The 20,194-nt window shown below is 47.3% G+C and overlaps 1 protein-coding gene across 1 annotated transcript in view; it reads left to right on the top strand.

Annotated features, from left to right (window-relative positions):
• The first annotated feature begins 2,051 nt into the window (after window positions 1-2,051).
• Window positions 2,052-20,194, top strand: part of ARHGAP40 (Rho GTPase activating protein 40) — a 33,442-nt gene continuing 15,299 nt past the window's right edge. Inside the window, exons 1-6 of the mRNA XM_077168807.1 lie at window positions 2,052-2,381; window positions 12,092-12,291; window positions 12,881-13,101; window positions 13,700-13,775; window positions 14,466-14,614; window positions 19,902-20,067. Coding sequence (XP_077024922.1) covers window positions 2,236-2,381; window positions 12,092-12,291; window positions 12,881-13,101; window positions 13,700-13,775; window positions 14,466-14,614; window positions 19,902-20,067 — 958 coding nt within the window. The 5' untranslated portion in view covers window positions 2,052-2,235. The remainder of the gene's footprint in view (window positions 2,382-12,091; window positions 12,292-12,880; window positions 13,102-13,699; window positions 13,776-14,465; window positions 14,615-19,901; window positions 20,068-20,194) is intronic.

Below are 20,194 nucleotides of genomic sequence, written 5' to 3'. Positions count from 1 at the left end.
GCTTGGCAGGACAGAAAGACAGAGAGGAAAGAATGCTGAGCCCACCGCCAGCAGGCCCTGGGGGGCTTTCTGGTCTGAGGGGGATGGTGAATGGGTGGGTCTGATGACAGGCTGCCCGGCGTGGTGCTGGCTGGCTGCCAGGGTGCCGGGCCACTAGGTCTGAGTCACTCCACTGTGACCTAACCGGCCGGGCCGATACTCCAGGGCTGGGACAGGGACCTGCTGGGCCGAGGAATGTGGACTTGCGAGTGGGCACACTCACTTCTCCAAGCTTCATTCTGAGTGCTCGGCTCTCCAGGAACCCAAGAGGTGGCTGCTGCATAGAGGCTTGAAAGTGGAGCTTGCTCAAGATTCAGGCTACTCTCTCTTCTTTCTTAGGTTCTCTGCACCTAAGAGGTGACAATGAGCTAGGTTCTCTGTTCTGTACTAAAAGTCCATTCACTCAAGTACTAAGTTGTTTACTCACTCACTCAAACATTTATTTACTTGTTCGTTTACTCATTTATTCATTTACCCTTTCACCTAATGGCTCATAGATGCATTCATTCATTCACTCATTCATGCTTTCACATTCATTACACAGCCATTCATTGTTCTACCTAACCATCCATCCGTCCGTCCAACCATCCACCCATCTGTCCATCCTTCCACCCATCCATCCATCCTTTGTAAAGATTCTACTTTGTTTTCCCTTACAGCCCCCACAGTACTTTTCCCTCACTTTTACTCCTAATTGAGCTCCTATTGGGAGGGACCCCCCAGCACCAATGGGACCCCCAGTTCCCAGCCATCCAGTGCTGTAGTTGCAGAATCTCCTCCTTGGGAGGAGGCTCAGGAAAGGTGGACAGTCAGCCATCTGCACGGCCCTGTCTACATGTGAGAACCATGACAGCTGCCTGGGATTTCAGACTCCTGAGGGCCCTTTGTCCTGGGGCGGGGCGGGGGGGGGGGCGCCTTTCCCACCTTTTGACACAGGAGCCATGCATAATTCAGGTTGCTGTGGCTCTGTGGGCAATATTTCCAGTTTCTTGGGCAGAGGGCCAGACGATGGTCAACTCCTTGAGGAGCACCCTGGGGCTACTCTTTGTAAAGGAAAAGCAATATGTCACCTGGGCTGAGGTGGGGGTCGCTGACACATGGAGCCTTAGGTGAGTAGAGAGGGCTAGGGCAGTCTGGGGATGATCATGGTGTTCTGCCTTGGCCAGACAGCAAGAGAAGAGACTCCTGGATTCTAATGTCTATGAGGAGTCAGGAAAAAGCCAGGGAAATTGGGAGGATGTTCCTTGCAGGTCCTTAAAAGGACCCACTTCATATTTGTGTATGACATTCTCTGCACCTGTTCTCTCTCTCTCCATTCCCGACCCCTACCTGCCTAACTCTAGTTCAGCCTTCAGTTCTCATGACAGCTGAGAAGCTGCCTCCTTCAGGAAGTCTTCCCTGACTCCCCACAGCCCTACTTTTTTCTCTTAGACAGCATTGTAACTACCCCTAGTAAGGACTCAATATTTGTTGTATAAATGAATGAATCTCCATTTTACAGATGAGAAAAGTAAAGTCTCCTATTTCCTTTCCATCCCCAACCTTTTCCCAGCCAATTCCTACTTCAGATTCCAGCCAAAATGTCAATTTTCAGGGAGGCTTTTCTGGATCCCCCATACTAAGCCACTCCTCTTCCCTGGTCCCTGAACCTCTATCATCCACCCTCTACACAACACTTGCCATGCTCCAACTTGTTTGTTTTCCTGTCCCCTGACATCCTGGGACAGATGTCACCATTCCCATTTCACAGAGGAGAAAACGAAGGCTCAGGGAGGGTAAGTGACCCACTCAAAATCACAGAGGGAATGGTCAAGTCAGGGCAAAGATCCCTGGCTCATGATTGCCTTTTCTACCCCCACCTTAGCAAGGTACTTTATTACTTTATTTTTATTTAAAAATCAGAATGGCTATAGGTAATAACACAATATTTAGTGGCTATTTTTTAAAGGTGCCATTCACTGTTTCAGGGCAGGCAGACAGGTGAGGCTCAAGTGTGTGTGCGCCTGTAGGTAGGTGGCCCCTGCCCTGGCCAGCTCCACCCCGGGAGGAGATTGGCCACTGGTCCCTGCGTGGGGGTGTTGGGAAACCGGGTGTGCCCCAGAGGCCCTGGCTCCTTCCTCTGGCTCACACTGCCGGCCGAGTCAGCCCCACAGCAGCAGCACAGCACCGAACTGGGAGCTGCCAGGGTGCCTGCCCATGGCCGAGCCTACCCTTCTCCCGGCTGCCCAAGTGGAGAGGCTGGCCAGGGTGCCTGTGGCCTGGCCATGTCCCCGGATCCCTCGGGCTCACGTCATCAGGCAGCCAGGGCGCTGTGCCCTGAGTTGGGTGGACCTGAGCTGCAGGTACGGACATCACGGGAGGGGAAAGGGGAGGTTCAGGTTGCTGGTGTCTCACGGCCAGGCCTAAGGAGCAATGTACCGTGTGCCAGGGGCACAGGCCATCCTTGTGCCAGGGCCTACCGTGTGCCAGAGGCATAGGCTATCTCAGTCCCCACAATTCCCCTGTGAGGCAAGAATTTTCCTCCCACTGTTCAAATGAGGGAACAGAAGCTCTGAGAGGTCCAATCACCTGTTCAAGGCCACCCAGCTGGTGAGGGGTGGCGATGTGTCTCAAACCCTGGTCCCCCAAAACCCGGGCCCTTCCTCAGAAACCAGAGTCTGGGTCTCCTGCTGCTGGCCTCTTGCAAGGTTCACTAACTTTTGGATTCTTAGAGATGCATGACACCTAACATGCACTATTTATCCTTCCTCTGAGTGTAGAGCATATTAGGGACCCCAGGTGTCTTATTTGGGGTCCAGGATTCCCAACCTTAAGCTGTGACAGCTCAGCTGGGTAAGCTGGGTAAGCGGGGCTACGTGTCGTCACCTCGGCTGGTAGAAGTGCCTGACCCATTGAATGTGCTCAAAATTTTTTGACTCAGTGAACAAATGAATAATACCTAAATGAGAATTTTAAATTTGGTTGCATTCACTTTGTTACTTAAAAACACGCTTTTATGCCCAGAACGGTGGGTTCTCAAACTCCAGGGTTCTGTAAATATTTATTTGAACTTAATTTTTATTATATTTTTGAGTACTAAAAAAAACTAGTAAAAACATCACATACTCTCAAGTGTGTTATATTCCAATTTTTTTTTTCCGATGAAAATTACATTGATTTTATGATTAGTAAGATGAGGAAGCTGTGGCTCAGGGAAGTTCAGGGAATTTCCAAGGTTTCCTCACTATTAGAAGACAGACTTAGGAGTCAAAGTCAGGTCTGCCTGACACTTAGAGCCACAGTTTGTAACTTTCAAACTTACGGTTCTGGTTACCTATTATTTAGCAGCATAAAACAACCTCCTTTATCGTGCTCCAGATTCTTTGACAGGGCAAGCCGGGATGACCTTTCCTCTGCTCAGTGAGGTCTGGGGCCTCAGCTGGGAAAGGTGAATGTCTAGAGGTGGTTTCTGGAAGCTTCCCCATGCATGTCTCTGACACAAAAGCAGAAATGCCTCTAAAGCTCTGCCCAGCCGGGACTCCTGCAGAACATGCTGTCACATGGCCCGGACGTCTCAGCGTGGAGGCTGTGGCCAAGAGGGAGCAAGCAGAGAGCCAGAGAACAAGGCACCATCCGCGTCGCCTTTTATCACCCAACTCAGAGGGCAGTCGCTTCGCTTCTGCTATATTTTAGTGGTTGAAGCAGTCACAAGCCTGCCCAGAGGCAAGGAGAGTGGACATAGACCTGCCTCTCCATGGGACAAGTGTCAAAGAATTTGGGGTCAAATTCCCTTGGGGACCATATTTTATTTCCAGCACACCTACTATGTGCCAAGCAGTGTTCTAGGCACTGGGAGATGGAAGCAAAACGAGAAGGTAAATATTTCCAATAGAAAGTGATGAGTGTTATGCAAAAGCAAATCGCAGACACCTAATCCAGTTTAGGTTGCAGAGAAGGCCTATTGAGGAGGTGACCTTCAGGTAGAGATGGAGGAGGAGTTGGCCAGTTGAGAGAAGGGCAATCCAGACAGAGGGAAGAAGAAGGGATGGAGATGAGGCTGGACATGCCACCAGGTTCGAGCAGTGCCATCTTTAGGTATTTGGGTTTTATCCTTAGGATACCAGGATACTATGCAGGGCACTTTTATGGGCAGCTTTGCAAACTGAAAGATCTTCTAGAACCAGGGTGGTACCTAAAAAAAAGTCTGAAGACTGCAATGAGGCTGCTGTCCAGGTGAGAGGTGACGGGGGTTGAGACATGGATGGTGGCCAAGCGCATGGGGAGAAGTGGATGGATGCAGGAGTTTAAAGGGTGGGGCTAGTTAGTAGTTAATGGGAGGTGGAGAATTACAGAGAAAGGGGTGCCAGGAGTGGCTCCCAGAGAGCTTCTTGGTACCATCTTGTGAGACAGGGAACTCGGGAAGGGAAGAGGTGTCTGTGGTGGAGAAAAGAATATGTTCAGACCACTTCATAACACCCAGGGGTCTCCTTAAACCGCATAGCATAGCACTTAGGAGCACTGGAGCTGGAGGAGCTCACAAACTGTTTTCAATTCTTATCTCTGCCACTTGCTAACTCAGCCAAGGCTACTGTGCCTCTTTCCTTGCCTGTAAATTGGGGTCACTGGCACCCACCATAAGGAGCTGAGGTGAATATTATACTGTTGCTCAGACTCCCTGGAGTGATTGCTACATCTAGAGACAGTCGTGCTGTGTACACTTAGGATTTGTGCGCTTTTCTGCATCCGCGATGCATCCTTAAAATGTTAAAAACAAAACATTCAAAAAATCGGCCGTGTCTATGAGGCTCTGAATGCATTTGTGGATGCGCTGAGCGTTCTTTGTTCCCTCGCTGGAGAGGGAGCTTGTGATCTTGGAACAACTGCACGTTTAGAATTCTCGATGTTTTATTTCATTTCTGTTCTCTCCTGCGCCCTCTCTGCCATCCTCAGAAAGTTTGCCCAAAGAAATAATTGCTCTCCTCTCACTGCTTAGCTGCCAAAATGGTGACACAGTTGACGACTTTTTGTTTTGGTTTAGTCACTGCCGTTTTCAAATTGTCACAAAAACACACAGATGCCGGCAATTTCCAAGCGAATTGCAAAAGCAACTAAAGAAACCAAGCCACGCACCAGCATGGGGTGCAAAACATATTCACAGGAGGCGCACTGACTAGCAGCTTTCTCGAAAAGCATAAATAGAGTGGAACGGCCAATTTTATAATTAACTGGGAATTGGTCTCAGTTAAGCTTCTGCTCAGTGAAAATGGCCAAGCTGTTGCCTGGAGAGAGGGCCATGTGCCCTGCTGCTTCTGTAGGGCATCGGTGGACTTAGGTTTCTTTGCTTCACTATGTTTATCTAGGTTGCAGAGTGGGACTGTTCAGAACTTGGCTTTGAGCTTGGTGTGTGGGCAGGACATTTGGGAGAAAGGCACAGGCCGGGACGCTGGGTAAGGTACTGGCAGGACAGAACCCAGTGCAAAATGACATGTGGATCCCTTGTCAAAAAGTATAAAGAATTTCAACATTGGTGACCACAGAACAATAAGCAAGCGTGGGGCCCTTCTAAGCACAGGGCTTTGTGTGACTGCACAGGTCACACACCCATGGCGCCCATCCTGGGCACCAGGTCCCATTTTCAGAACTTGGGGGAGTATTGATGGGTGGGGTCTCTGGCTGTGGGAAAAATATAGCCTCAGTGACTCCAGGGCACAGGACCCATGACAGGGAGACGCAAGAGGCAGCAGGAGCAAAATCAGCACCCTGTCCTGGGCTGAATAGAAACAAAAAGCCAAGAGAATACATCTTTTTTGGAAGGCAATTTGGTAAGAGGTATCAAAATTTCACAGACCTTTTGATTCTATCGTTCCATTTCTAAGCAATCTCATTTATTGTTACCTCTGCAAAAGGGAGCATGGTAATAAATACCAGGATGCTTGTGCAGTATTATTTGTGGTATTGACAGATGGAAACAACCCAAATATCCAGCCAAAGGGGAATCTTTTAAGAAAAACTATGATACCTCCTGTTCTAGTTTGCTAGCTGCCAGAATGCAACACACCAGAGACGGATTGGCTTTTAATAAAAGGGGATTTATTTTGTTAGTTCTTCAGAGGAAAGGCAGCTAACTTTCCACTGAGGTTCTTTCTTACGTGGAAGGCACAGGATGGTCTCTGCTGGTTTTCTTTCCAGGCCCCTGGGTTCCAACAACTTTCCCCGGGGTGACTTCTTTCTGCATCTCCAAAGGCCTGGGCTGAGCTGCAAGTGCTGAGATGAGGAATGCTGAGGGGCTTAGGCTGTGCTACATTGCATTCTCTCATTTAAGCACCAGCCAATTAAGTCAAACATCACTCATTGCAGCAGACACGCCTCCTAGCCAACTGCAGATGTAATTAGCAACAGATGAGGTTCACGTACCGTTGGCTTATGGCCGCAGCAACAAGACTAGGTATGCTCACCTGGCCAAGTTGACAACTGAACCTAACTAACACACCTCCACAGACGGGGATTTTTTTCAAGTCAATTGCCATACACTGTACAAACCTACAGTCCTTCAGGATAGTGCAATAAAATCACATGAAAAGTTTGGTGCACCTGGGGTTCTTGTGGGGCTGGTGGGGGAACTGAGAACTGGGTCTTGGACGAGATGAGCCTGCAAAAGGGTCTGCTCTGGATGGAATATGTATGGAGAGAAACCTGAGACCCATGCACACAAGAGTGTTTGCAGGGAAAATGTAGTAGCTGTTGCAGAGGAAAGATTAATTTTCTACTTTATTCACTTCTGTGTTGTTTGGAATTTTTGCAATAACCATGTATTGGTTTTTTTTTCCATTTCTTCCTTTTTAAAAAAAAATTATTTATTAATTTAAAAAATCGACAAACCAAATAAAACATTAACATATATAATCAGTAATTCACAATATAATCACTTAGTTGCATATTCATCATTTCTTAGAACATTTGCATTAATTCAGAAAAAGAAATAAAAAGACAATAGAAAAAGAAATAAAATGAAAACAGAAAAGAAAAAAGATTATACCTACCTTACCCCTCGCTTTCATTGATCACTAGCTTTTCAAACTAAATTTATTTTAGCATTTGTTCCCCCTATTATTTATTTTTATTCCATATGTTCTACTCATCTGTTGACAAGGTAGATAAAAGGAGCATCAGACACAAGGTTTTCACAATCACACAGTCACACTGTGAAAGCTATATCATTATTCAATCATCGTCAAGAAACATGGCTACTGGAACACAGCTCTACATTTTCAGGCAGTTCCCTCCAGCCTCTCCATTACATCTTGAATAACAAGGTGATAGCTACTTAATGCGTAAGAATAACCTCCAGGATAACCTCTCTGCTCTGTTTGGATTTCTCAGCCATTGATACTTTGTCTCATTTCACTCCTTCCCCTTTTAGTCAAGAAGGTTTTCTCAATCCCTTGATGCTAAGTCTCTGCTCATTCCAGGGTTTTTCTCAATCCCTTGATGCTGAGTCTCAGCTCATTCTAGGATTTCTGTCCCACGTTGCTAGGAAGGTCCACACCCCTGGGAGTCATGTCCCACGTAGACAGGAGGAGGGTGGTGAGTTTGCTTGTTGTGTTGGCTGGAGAGAGAGAGGCCACATCTGAGCAATAAAAGAGGCTCTCTTGGGGGTGACTCTTGGGCCTAAATTTTAAGCAGGCTCGACCTATCCTTTGTGGGGTTAAGTTTCATATGAACAAACCCCAAGACTGGGGGCTCAGCCTATAGCTTTAGTTGTGTCACACTGCTTATGAGAACATCAAGACAAAAATTCAACTTGAGGAAGTTAAATTTCTCCCCGTTCTCACCATTCCCCAAAGGGGGCTTTGCAAATACTTTTCCACTCACTGATCGAATCACTCTGGGATTCATTGGGGCATCACTCTGGACAGACCAACAAAATCTCATGTCCTACCTGAGATTCCAAGTACTTATGGCGTTCAATCAAACTATCTACATAAGTTACATTAGGAAATGCACTAGTCAAAACATAAATTTTGTGCCAAATAAACTTTTTGCTTTAGTTTCACACATAAGGTGACATTTTAAAATATTAATTACCATCTATTTTCAGCACCCTGCAATAATGACATTCCTTTGTTCTTCCTCATGCAAAAACATTTTTAAAATGTGTACATTTAGTCTCTATTATTATGCACTCTAGTCATTTCTAGATCATGTATTGGTTTTAAAAGGAAAAAAAGGTATAATACATGTAAAAACTTGCACATTTCAAGTTCTCCTGGTAGAGCAGAAAGAACTTCAGAAGGGCAACCAGCAGCAGATCTAAGGCCGTATGGAAGGAACCCTGGGGATGGTGTGGCCCCCGAGAAGTCCTGCCACTGCGCCTGGATCACAGATCTAGGATGGTGATTTGTGCTCAGCCCTCTTGGGTACCTGCTCAGCATCCCCACTGGGCTGGCTGCTGAGGCTCTGTCCACCCTGCACTCGTCTTCTATTGCTGCGTAATAACTCACCCCAAACTTAGTGGCTGAAAATGACACCCCTTTATTATCTCAGTTTCTGTGGGCACAGCTTTGCTGGGTTCTCTGCTCAGGTTCTCACAAGATTGCACTAAAGATGTCAGCTGGGGAGTGATCGCACCTGAGGTTTGGGGTCCTCTTCCAGTCAACCGGTGGTTGTCAGAATCTACCATTGTAGGACTATGGCTCTCAGCTCCCAGAGGCCACCTGTCATCCCTGCCACGTGGCCCACTTGGCAACATGGCAGTTTGCTTCTTCTATATGCTTCAGGATAGCATTGCTGCTACTTTGGGTCTCTGACGTCTAGACCCTCTCCTAGAGGACTTATCTGATTGGATAAGGCTCATCTAGGACAATCTCCTTTTAAGTTAACTCAAAATCAAGTAATTTGGGGGCAGGCAATGGTGGTGCAGTGGCAGAGTTCTCACCTGCCATGCCAGAGACCTGGGTTCAATTCCCGGTGCCTGCCCATGCAAAAAAAAATCAAATGATTTGGGAACTTTACATCTGCCAAATGCCCTCACCTTTGCAGTATAATGCAACCTAATCAAGGGAGTTATAACCCAAAATATTTACAGGTCCCACCTAGGATGACAGGAATTTGGGGAGCTGTCTCAGAATTCCACCTGCCACAACCCCCCACTTCATCCCCTGCCATTGCTTCTCCAGATTCTGATATCTAGTTTTATAACCCAAAGTAAAATCCTCCCCACTTCTCAGACTAATATGGACTTGTAGTGAGTGTCAATAAATGGCCTCTTTCCCTATACTGTGTGGGCCTGGGATTCTACACTAGTCCCTGGGTCTCTGTAGCTGCTAGTAAAACCAGAGACTTGCCCTCGAGTTGTCCTCATGCCAGAATACTGATCAAATCCATTTAATCAGATCTGGCCTTGACTTCCCCCTTATCTCAGAACCCTAAACTGTTTTGGGGGGTGCTATCCCCAAGACAACAGTTACTCTAAACTCTGTCTCTGCAGATTTCTAACACCAGATGAATCATTAGGATACCTTAGGTTGCAAATAACAGAAAACTCCAACTCCACATGACTCACCCTCGTTCCAGGAAGTCTAGAGGTAGGACGGGGTTCACAGTGGATTGATTCAACCGCGCAGTGATGGCATCGAGGACACAGTTTTTTCCTGCTCGTGGTAGCCACTTCACTCTAAGCCTGGGTGGCCACATATAGCTGCCAACTTTTGGGGACCACTTGTTTTTCACCCATGTCTGGGGCAAGATGTCTATATCCCAGAATTCTCAGGAAAACTCCTGAGCTTTACTTTCCTTGAATCAATTCTTGTGGCTGGAGGAATGCACACAATGGTCCTTTTCTTCCTCTTTTTGAATAACAGCTTTATCGAGATATAATTCACATACCATACAGCTGACCCATTTAAAATGTACAAGTCAATCATCTTTAAGTATACTCACAGAGTTGTGCACTCATCGCCACAGTCAACTTTAGAACATTTCCATCACCCCCCCCCCCAAAACAAGCCCATACCTATTAGTAGTCACTTGCTCAATGGTTCTTCTTTTTGCAATTGCGGTAACATTTATATAACACAAAATTTGCCATTTTAACCAATGCATTGGTATTAATTTCATTTACAATGTTGCAGTGGTTCTTAATCCAAGCTTACCGGAACCAGTTATCGGGACTAGGCTGGGGCAGGGTCAGTCCCACTCAGCCCCCATGGCTGCCACACAATAGGGCGGAGGGGGGAGCACAGAGGATGCTGGGCAGGCAGCTCCACACCCAACCCACCCGGGCACCACTAACTCCTGAGGTCGCTTTACGCTCCCCTTGCCCCACAATGCTGACTTCCTCCTGCACTGGCCTGACCCTGAGATTTAAGCCTGCCTTCCTTCACCAAGCTCTCATTTTAAGACTCTTCCTGGTACAAAGAAGTGGGCCAGTCCTCAAGGGAAAGGGATGCAGTGGCCAGGATTTGGGAAGCCCAAATTTACCGTTCTCGTAAATATTTTTTGCTATGCCATTAGGTGCATAAAGTTTTCCTGTCATAAGTTCTTTTGGATCCCCCCGAATGCTTCTTAATCCAAACATAATATTGATATTTTTGTCCTCTTTGTTAGTGTTTATCCAAGATTTTGCTCATCCTTTGCCCTTTTAATATTATGTGTGCCTTTTAAAGGAGCAGATGAAGATGAATGACATTTTTTAAAAACCCAAATTGAGTCTATTTTTTTTAACTGGAAAGTTGAAATCATTTATGCTTATTGGGGTTTTTTGTCTCTGTTTTTTTTTTTTTTTTTGCCTTTTGTCTGTTTCCAGATGGAATAGAGAAATCTGTCCAACAATCTTGCTAGAAATCAATATTGAGCTCAAATATCTATAGGATTCGAAGAATATACTTTTTCCTCATTTGAGGAAATTGGGAATATATTTCCTCCCTCTATTCTGGCAGAGGTGGTTTGTGATCTGTTTGTTGATATGTTTCAGGGTCTAGGTGATGCCAGTCTTATAATGTTGGCACTGTTCCCCATCCCTCCTTTTCTCAAAGATTCTGGACAGCAGCACAGAAATTTTATCCCCATACTCTTTGAAGTCCCAGAATATCATTTATCTGGACCAGGAGATTTGCACTTCCTTATCCCAGGATTATTTGTTTGCACGAAATAGAAATTCATTCAGAGTAGCTTGTGCAATAAAAGGGAATTAAAGGGGGCGATGCCACGGCGGCTCAGTGGCAGAATTCTCGCCTGCCATGCTGGAGATCCAGGTTCAATTCCCGGAGCCTACCCATTGCAAAGAAGGGGGGAGGGAGGAATTAAAGGGTGCAGGGAATGGGGGTGAAAGGGTGAACCACAGCCTGTTCTCATGAGACTGGGACCTGGACAACCAAGCTGAGGTTGACACCCCCACCCCATCTCGCCATTAGAGCAGAGGGTACCTGCTCTCCCAGTCCACGTGCCTGACATGGAGTCCCCTAGTTCTGGGGGTCTCCGATCAACACCCGGAGAGAATCTGCTTGGCTGGCTTGATAGACAGCACCTCTGGGGTCTGGTTCCTTGATCTCATCAAATCTGGCTGCAGGGGCTGAGGGAGAGGTGGTCATGTGTTATAAATAGGAAAGCCAGGACAGTAGACCTCAAATTCACACGTAGGGAAATAGATGGGGAGGAGATAATAAACATTTCTGGTAAAAAAAAAAAAAAAGAAATTAAAAAAAAAACTAAAAATGAATGAGGCCAGTTGGCTGCTGCAGTGTAATTTCCTCACCTGTCCTGGGGTTTATTCTCTCTTATTAATGCTTACTCTACATGTCGAAAGTTGTTCTCCTTGCCCAAGAAAATGGAAAAAAGCAGAGTGGACTGGTCCTTTCTCTGTCTTCTGTGGATCGTTTGTTTCCAAGTGGTTCTGAAGTGCGGGTGGGTAACTGGTCAATTTGTTGAAACCAGGAAACCCCTGAGAAGCAGGCGTGGGGAGCCTGCCAGCTCTCAGAAGCCCCAGGCTGATCTCCGGGGAACCGCAGAGCGGTGGGCCAGACCCCATCAGGGGCAGCACTTTGCCTGACTCTGCTCCCTGCCCCCCCTGCTACAGCTCTGGGCCCACCTCGGGTGGAACGAATGTGCAGACCCACAAGCCCCCGCGGCCGCATGCTGCCCAATGCCCTCACTCCAGGCTGTCCTCGGCCCACAGCCTGTCCCCCGATGGCTTCTGGACAGAAGTGGAGCAGATCCAACAGAGGGAAGCGCTGAACGAGGAGGACGGCGGCCGGGAGGAAGGACGGTTCCCGGAGGGTGAGGGGGCCTGGCTGGGACCTGCAAGGGGGCAGGGGAGGGCCTTAATCCAGGGGCGAAATGTGAGAGGGTCCGGACAGGACAAGGAAGGCCTTTCCCTCTCGCCTGGGCCGTAAGGTCCTCTTGACCAGTCTCCCTGCTTCAACCTTTGACCCCGACCAGTCTGTTCTCCATGCAAGAGTCAAAATGCTCTCTTAAAAATATAGGTTAGATTATGTCCCTCCTTTGGCGAATCCATTCCCCCGAGGTTTACTGAGTGCCCATTTTTTGCCAGGCACCAGAGGTCCAACAGTAAGCATAAAACATTCCAGTAGAATCCGAAGCCCTCTGCTCCAAATTCTCAGCTGTCTCCCCATCTCTCCCAGGGGGATGACCAGGGATTACAATGCCATGCACATGAATCTGGACACGGCCTGACATCTGTCACTATCCCCCCAATTCTCAGGTGTCTCTCCCCAGTGAAGGGTTTTGTGGGTGCTGATGGGCCCCACGATGGGATACATGGATGCCCCTGTGTCGGTGTTGGCGGGTCTCCACAGGTGGCTCTGGTTAGCGTGTCTTCACCTGGGTGTTCTCCCTCTGTTGGCAGAGGGTGAAGCCGAATCCCAGTGGCTGCGGGACACAGGCCTGTGGTGCCTCCTCGGTGGCCTGGCCTCGGACGGGGATCACCGGGGGCTCCTGTCCACCCTCACACGCACCCAGGCGGCCGCCGTGCGCCGCAGGCTGGACGTCTATGCCCGCTCGGCCCGAAGACGACACAAGGCGCCTGTCAGAGATGTCAGGGACATCTTTGGGGACTTCAATTCAGGGGTGAGTAGGTGGCATGAAGGTTACTGCAGGCCCTGTCTACCTGGGGTCCCTCTGATGTCACCATAGCTGAAGAGATGCAGCATTTCTGCCATGGGGCTGTGCTGGCATGTATGTGTGTGTGTGGAGTGCATGTGCTTCCACACGTGTGTTCCCCTGAGTGCCACCATGTCCCGTCTTGTGTATGGATCCCTGTTGGCCTGTGTCTGACAATGCATACATGCCTCTTGCCATGGTGGGTTCTCAGATAGGCTAGAAAGCTTAGGTTCTCTCTCTACAATTATTATTAGTGCAGTTTAACACTTTTACTGTTACTTGCATTCCCTGCTGGCTCTTAAACCTGACAGGATGTGGGCATTTTCTTTCTTGAAATAGATTTGAAGTGGTTAGAAGGATGGATATTAAAGCTAGACAAACCCAGGTCCTAGTGTCCAGCCTACCACGTGGCAGCCACAGAATGTTGGACAAACAGCGCAACTTCCCTGAACTTCAGCTGCCACATCTGTAAAGAGGGTTGGTCACTGGGACCTATCTCCCTGGGCTGTGTGAGCTTCGCCTGTTTCCCACATGACTAACAGGCCACCATCTGTAATCTGCCTAGGAAGTGTCTCTGGAGAATGGAGACTTGGGTATGAAAAACACCCTGCTGAGTTCCAGGGCTTCTCAGTCTCCTCCAGGTAAGTGGCTTAATTCTCCAGCATCCTGGGAACCACTCCAGGCTGCACAAGGTGCTTCTCTGTGAAGTCAGGAAATGGGCACACTTCTGAGCATTTGGGTGTTCCTCTCCGTTTCTTACCTTTCCTGCTTGAGGGCAGCAGGAAGGATCCCTTTAGGGACAATTCAGGGTCCTGACTGGGCCTCTCCCATCAAGCCCTGGACCTGAGCCTGAACTGATGCTAAGATAATAAGTTCCTGTAAGATGGGCCTAGGTAAGACTTCACTTCCTGGGTGATGGGCCTAGCTAGGAATTCACTTCCGGTGTGATGGGCCTAGCTAGCAAATCATTTCCTGTGCAATGGGACTAGCCAGGAAATCACTTCCTGGGTGATGGTCCTACCCAGGAAATCATTTCCTGTGTGATAGGCCTAGCTAGGCCATCACTTGCTGGGGCAATGGACCTAAGCTGTAATCATAGTGATTTGATTCTGGGGGTTTGAGCTGGAGCCTGGGAAATAACATTTGGGAACACAGGACTGAATCCTAAGCCTAAGAACTTGCTGTCTGGGATCATGGACTGAGCCCCCTAATCTGAAGACAGAGCGAGGGCCCAAGCCCGGGAAGTTGCTTCCTGGGCTGTGGGTTTGGGATACAATGGGAGGCAGCCGGTGCTAACCATGTTCTCTGTTCCATCTCCCTGTTTTGGGCAGCAGCAGAGCCTGAGTGGCCGCAGGAGCAGGCCGGGAGGGAGGAAGCCTTCAGCATGGACTCTGCCTACTCGGAACAAGCTGCTGCAATCCTGCAGAGCGGCGGGTGGCCCCCAGGGGACTCCTGTACCCAGGGCAAGGACACTCTGCCGGTAAGGATGTGCCCAGAAAGCTGGCGGCCAGGCCTCGTGCTGAAACACCAGCACAGTGCTGCCTCGCCCTCATCACCCTTTCTAGGCTGCTGGACAGGCGGTGAATCACTCAGTCATTTCATTGGTACCACCAAATTCACAGTGTCTCCTGCATGGGAGGGGAGCAGGGAGCTTTCTGTCTATAATATAGTACCAGTACTTTCATTTATGCTCTTTTCTTTTATGCTTAGAAAGTCCTGCTTCATTGAGCAAACTGATAACTATCTACATATATATATATATTTTTTCCCTAGTTGTCTTTAGCTAGCCATTTTAATTAATTTTGGTGTTTGGCGTGAGAGAGGGACTCAACTTCTTATTCTTTTTTTTTTTTTTTTTTAATAGTTCAGATGCAGCTTCATTCAGTGTTTTAACATAGTTACATTACAATTAGGTAGTATTGTGCTGTCCATTTTTGAGTTTTTGTATCTAGTCCTGTTGCACAGTCTGTATCCCTTCAGCTCCAATTACCCATTATCTTACCCTGTTTCTAACTCCTGCTGGTCTCTGTTGACAATGACATATTCCAAGTTGATTCTCGAATGTCGGTTCACATCAGTGGGACCATACAGTATTTGTCCTTTAGTTTTTGACTAGACTCACTGAGTATAATGTTCTCTAGGTCCATCCATGTTATTACATGCTTCATAAGTTTATTCTGTCTTAAAGCTGCATAATATTCCATCGTAGGTATACACCACAGTTTGTTTAGCCACTCGTCTGTTGATGGAGATTTTGGCTGTTTCCATCTCTTTGCAATTGTAAATAATGCTGCTATAAACATTGGTGTGCAAATGTCCATTTGTGTCTTTGCCCTTAAGTCCTTTGAGTAGATACCTAGCAGTGGTATTGCTGGGTCGTAATCCATTCTGCCAGTCTATGTCTTTTGATTGGGGAATTCGGTCCATTAACTTTTAGTGTTATTACTGTTTGGATAATATTTTCCTCTACCATTTTGCCTTTTGTATTATATATATCATATCTGATTTTCCTTCTTTCTACACTTTTCTCCATACCTCTCTCTTCTGTCTTTTTGTATCTGACTCTAGTGCTCCCTTTAATATTTCTTGCAGAGCTGGTCTCTTGGTCACAAATTCTCTCAGTGACTTTTTGTCTATAAATGTTTTAATTTCTCCTTCATTTTTGAAGGACAATTTTGCTGGATATAGAAGTCTTGGTTGGCAATTTTTCTCTTTTAGTAATTTAAATATATCGTCCCACTGTCTTCTAGCTTCCATGGTTTCTGCTGAGAAATCTACACATAGTCTTATTGGGTTTCCCTTGTATGTGATGGATTGTTTTTCTCTTGCTGCTTTCAAGATCCTCTCTTTCTCTTTGACCTCTGACATTCTAACTAGTAAGTGTCTTGGAGAACGCCTATTTGGGTCTATTCTCTTTGGGGTGCGCTGCACTTCTTGGATCTGTAATTTTAGGTCTTTCATAAGAGTTGGGAAATTTTCAGTCATAATTTCTTCCATTAGTTTTTCTCCTCCTTTTCCCTTCTCTTCTCCTTCTGGGACACCCACAACATGTATATTTGTGCACTTCATATTGTCATTCAGTTCCCTGATCCCCTGCTCAAGTTTTTCCATTCTTTTCCCTATAGTTTCTGTTTCTTTTTGGAATTCAGATGTTCCATCCTCCAGTTCACTAATTGTAGCTTCTGTCTCTTTAAATCTACCACTAGGTATCCATTGTTTTTTCCATCTTTTCTGCTTTGTCCTTCACTCCCATAAGTTCTGTGATTTGTTTTTTCAGATTTTCTATTTCTTCTTTTTGTTCAGCCCATGTCTTCTTCATGTCCTCCCTCAATTTTTTGATTTGGTTTTTGAAGAGGTTTTCCATTTCTGTTCGTATATTCAGCATTAGTTGTCTTAGCTCCTGTATCTCATTTGAACTATTGGTTTGTTCCTTTGACTGGGCCATATCTTCAATTTTACGAGCGTGATCCGTTATCTTCTGCTGGCGTCTCGGCATTTAATCAGATTTCCCTGGGTGTGGGACCCGGCTGGTTGAAAGGTTTTTCTGTGAAATCTCTGGGCTCTGTTTTTCTTTTCCTGCCCAGTAGGTAGCGCTCGTGGCACTCATCTGTCTGCGGGTCCCACCAGTAAAAGATGCTGTGGCTCCTTTAACTTGCCAATCCGAATCTCGCAGTCGGCCTGGGAAACCGCGTGTGGAAGGGGGGTCGCCGGCCACTGTGGCTTGGGGGAGTACCGGTCCAAATTGCCCAGCCGGCCCAAGACTCCAAGCGTGGCGGGAGGGCCCCGCTATCCAACATTCCCAGTCGGACCAGGAAGCCACGTGTGTGGAAGGGACCCCGGTCGCCAGCCGCCCCGGCCTGGAGAAGCGCGCGCCCCTCGGTGATCTCACCGCAGTGGTTCTCCCTGCCCGTTCAGCCGTTCCAGAATGGGGTACGCTGTCTTTTTGGCCTCTGTCGTGGCTCCAGGAGCTGTTTTGTATCATTTCTGTTTCTTTAGTTGCTGTTCTGGAGGAGGAACTAAGACCAACGCGTCTTACTAAGCCGCCATCTTCTCCGGAAGTTCTTATTCTTTTTTTTTTAATATTTTGTTGTTCCATCACAGTTCCTTCCAAATTAGGGTGTAGTCATTTATGTTTAGGTTTTCTAAAATTGAGGCATAACTTACAGTGACGTGCACGTTTACTGTATATGGTTTGACAAGTGTATTCATGGAACCAGCACTCAGATGGTGATAGAGAACATTCCTGACACCCCTGAGGCTGCCCCCATGCCTCGTCCCTGTCATCCCTGCCCCCCACACCCCCATCACCACCACCCAGGGTAACCACTCTTCTGACTTCATCAGCTGGGTCTCTTACAGGTCTCCTTGTTCCTTAAGGAAGAGATTCTTCATTAACCAGCATTTTTTTCTTTTGCAAATTTAAGTCATTTCAGCATTTCATTATAAATAACATTACTATTAGTAACATGTACAATTACTTAATTGCAGAAGATTTCATTCATATATAATTCTAGAAAAACAATTATTGGGTCAAAGGATATAAATAACCTTAAAGGTCTTCACAAATTATAAATTTTATATATAAATTATAAATTACTCCCTAGAAGGTTCCACCCATTTGCACTTTATGTGTGCATGACAGTGTCCCATCACTTTTGCCTTGGAATCCTGTCTTCTCTAACTACACCTTCTCCTTTGATCTTTCTCCCACTCTTTAGGGTATTTGGGCTATGCCCATTCTGACTTTTTCATGTTGGAAAGCGCTATTGATAATATGGAATAAGGGGATGGAGCTAGTTGATGTTCTGGACAGGCTGCCCCCTCTGGGTTGCAGGACTTATCTGGCCTAGGAACCCATCTGGAGGTTGTAGGTTTCTAGAAAGTAATCATAATGAGTGGAACTGTCACATAATCTCAGATAAAGCCCTAGGTGTCCTTTAGGGCTTCTGGGAATAGTTTTGGTTTGGGGTTTGGCAAACCATGATAATCAGCAATGTCTAGCTGAAGCTTGCGTAAGAGTAGCCTCTTGACTCTATTTTAACTCTCTCAGCCGCTGATACCTTATTTGTTACGATTCTTTTCCACCTTTTGGTCAGGAAGGCATTGCCAATCCTAAGGCGCTACAGCCGGGCTCATCCTTAGGAATGGCCAGGCTCACCCCTTGGAGTCATTGACCAGCTTTGACAATCCTGGGTAACATCTTACTGAATCCTTCTCTGGCATCAGGGGTTGTTCCAGCTTTCCTTGGCTTGTTTCCTCACTCTGCCCTAGGAGATGGGTTCTGCCCACGCCCCTCCACTTTACCATTGAAAAATAATAGAAGTATAGCTCAGAGTGGAGAAACAATAATGCTGGCTGACACTGAGATTAGGACTGAGCCCAGAGTCTTCCCGACTGACCCCTCACTCTAGGATGCTGTCCCCACCCATCCCGACCTCAATATCGGCGTGAAAGCACTTTCATCTGTTTAAATGAAAAAGTTTAAAACATTTTATTTTGAAATAATTTTAGATTCACAAGGGGTTACAAAAATAGCATAGTGTTCCCATGTATTCTTCACCTGCATTCTCCCAGTGATAGTACCTTATATAACGATCATCTAGCAAATGAAAGCATCGAAGATAATTAATGTTTAACATCATCTTGTCTCTTACCCTTGATGGTTTGATTTCCCCCAAGCTATGAACAGCGATAATGATAATTAATAATGCTAACAGAGAGCATGCGCTGATCTCCTACCATAGACCAGGCACTGAGTACTCTACATAGGGGATTTAGTTTTGTTCACTTTTGTTGTTGGTAATTGCCTGTGTAAATAAATTTAAAATTAGTGATAGTAATTTTCAAGTACTACTATATGTCAATGACTGCATTTTATATGCTTTATCTAATTAACCTCCCCCAGGAAACTGTGAGGTATACCATTATTAGCCCCATTTCCGCATATGAGAAAACTGGCACACAGAAAGGTGAAGCTGTTTGCCCAAACTCACAGATAAAGTCAGGATTGGAACTCAGGAAATGTGTGACTCCACAGCCCATGCACTAAGCATAGGCTGTAGTATAGCCATAGCATTATTATATGCGATCATGACAGGCTTCCTTTCCCTTCTTAGAGCACTCTACTAGGGCAATGGGGAATAACCTGGGCAAGCCCTCCAGGCAATTCTAAACCAATCCACTCGCTCTCTTGCTGTTTTTCCCCTTGGGCTGCAGAGATGCCTGGAGCTGTCTGCCTATGACTGTAGCCTCTAGATGGCGCTCTCGGGCATCATTTTATGTTCAGTTCCTTTTTCTACTATTTTGCTAGGGCGAGGGGCATTGGAGCTGTGGGGGGCCAAGCGCAGGAACAGGTGGGCTGAGGGAGCGCAGCAAGGGGCAAGAATACGAGTGTTGGCAAGAGGCCGGCGGGGTGGTCCCTCTCCCTGGGAAACCTCGTGCTAGCATGCACATCCTGAAAACACCTTGTGTTCGTGGGGGCCTCGCTGCCGGCGGGGTGCTGTGTTAAGCCTTTTGCACGTTAGCCCCTTCGCCCCGACAAGAGCCTTGTGCGATAGGCGCTACTCCAGCACTCCAGGTGGGAAACTGGGGGCTCAGAGGGGCACCCCGTTAGTAAGAGGTGGAGGTGGCATTTGAACGTTGGGCAGAATCCTGAGGCCCCACCCTGGCACCTCTCCCAGCTCTTGCCTGATGCTGGGCAGGGTGGCGGAGGCTGGGGGACACCTGTGATGCGCGCTCTGAGAGGCCGGCTTCACTTCCTTCCCTAGGAGTTTAGAATCCCCAAGGGCCGGCTGGGCGTGACGCGGGTAGGAGACTTGTCCCCGCAGGACATGAAGAAGGTTCCTCCCCTGGCGCTCATCGAGCTGACCGCACTCTGCGACGTCCTGGGCCTGGACCTGAAGAGGACCAAGGTGGCCAAGCGGAAAGCAGCAGGTCAGCAGCAGAGGCCCACTCGGACCCCGGGGCCGAGCTCCGGCCTTGGCCTCCGTCTCAGGTTGGAGACCAGCAACAGAGACAGAGATGCGGCACTGGCACGGGCAGTGGGGGAAAGAAGGTTTAT

Source organism: Tamandua tetradactyla, chromosome 1, assembly GCF_023851605.1.
Source record: "Tamandua tetradactyla isolate mTamTet1 chromosome 1, mTamTet1.pri, whole genome shotgun sequence".
NCBI lineage: Eukaryota > Metazoa > Chordata > Mammalia > Pilosa > Myrmecophagidae > Tamandua > Tamandua tetradactyla.
The sequence above is the reverse complement of the archived record's forward strand: the minus strand, read 5'-3'. Positions and strand labels throughout refer to the sequence as shown.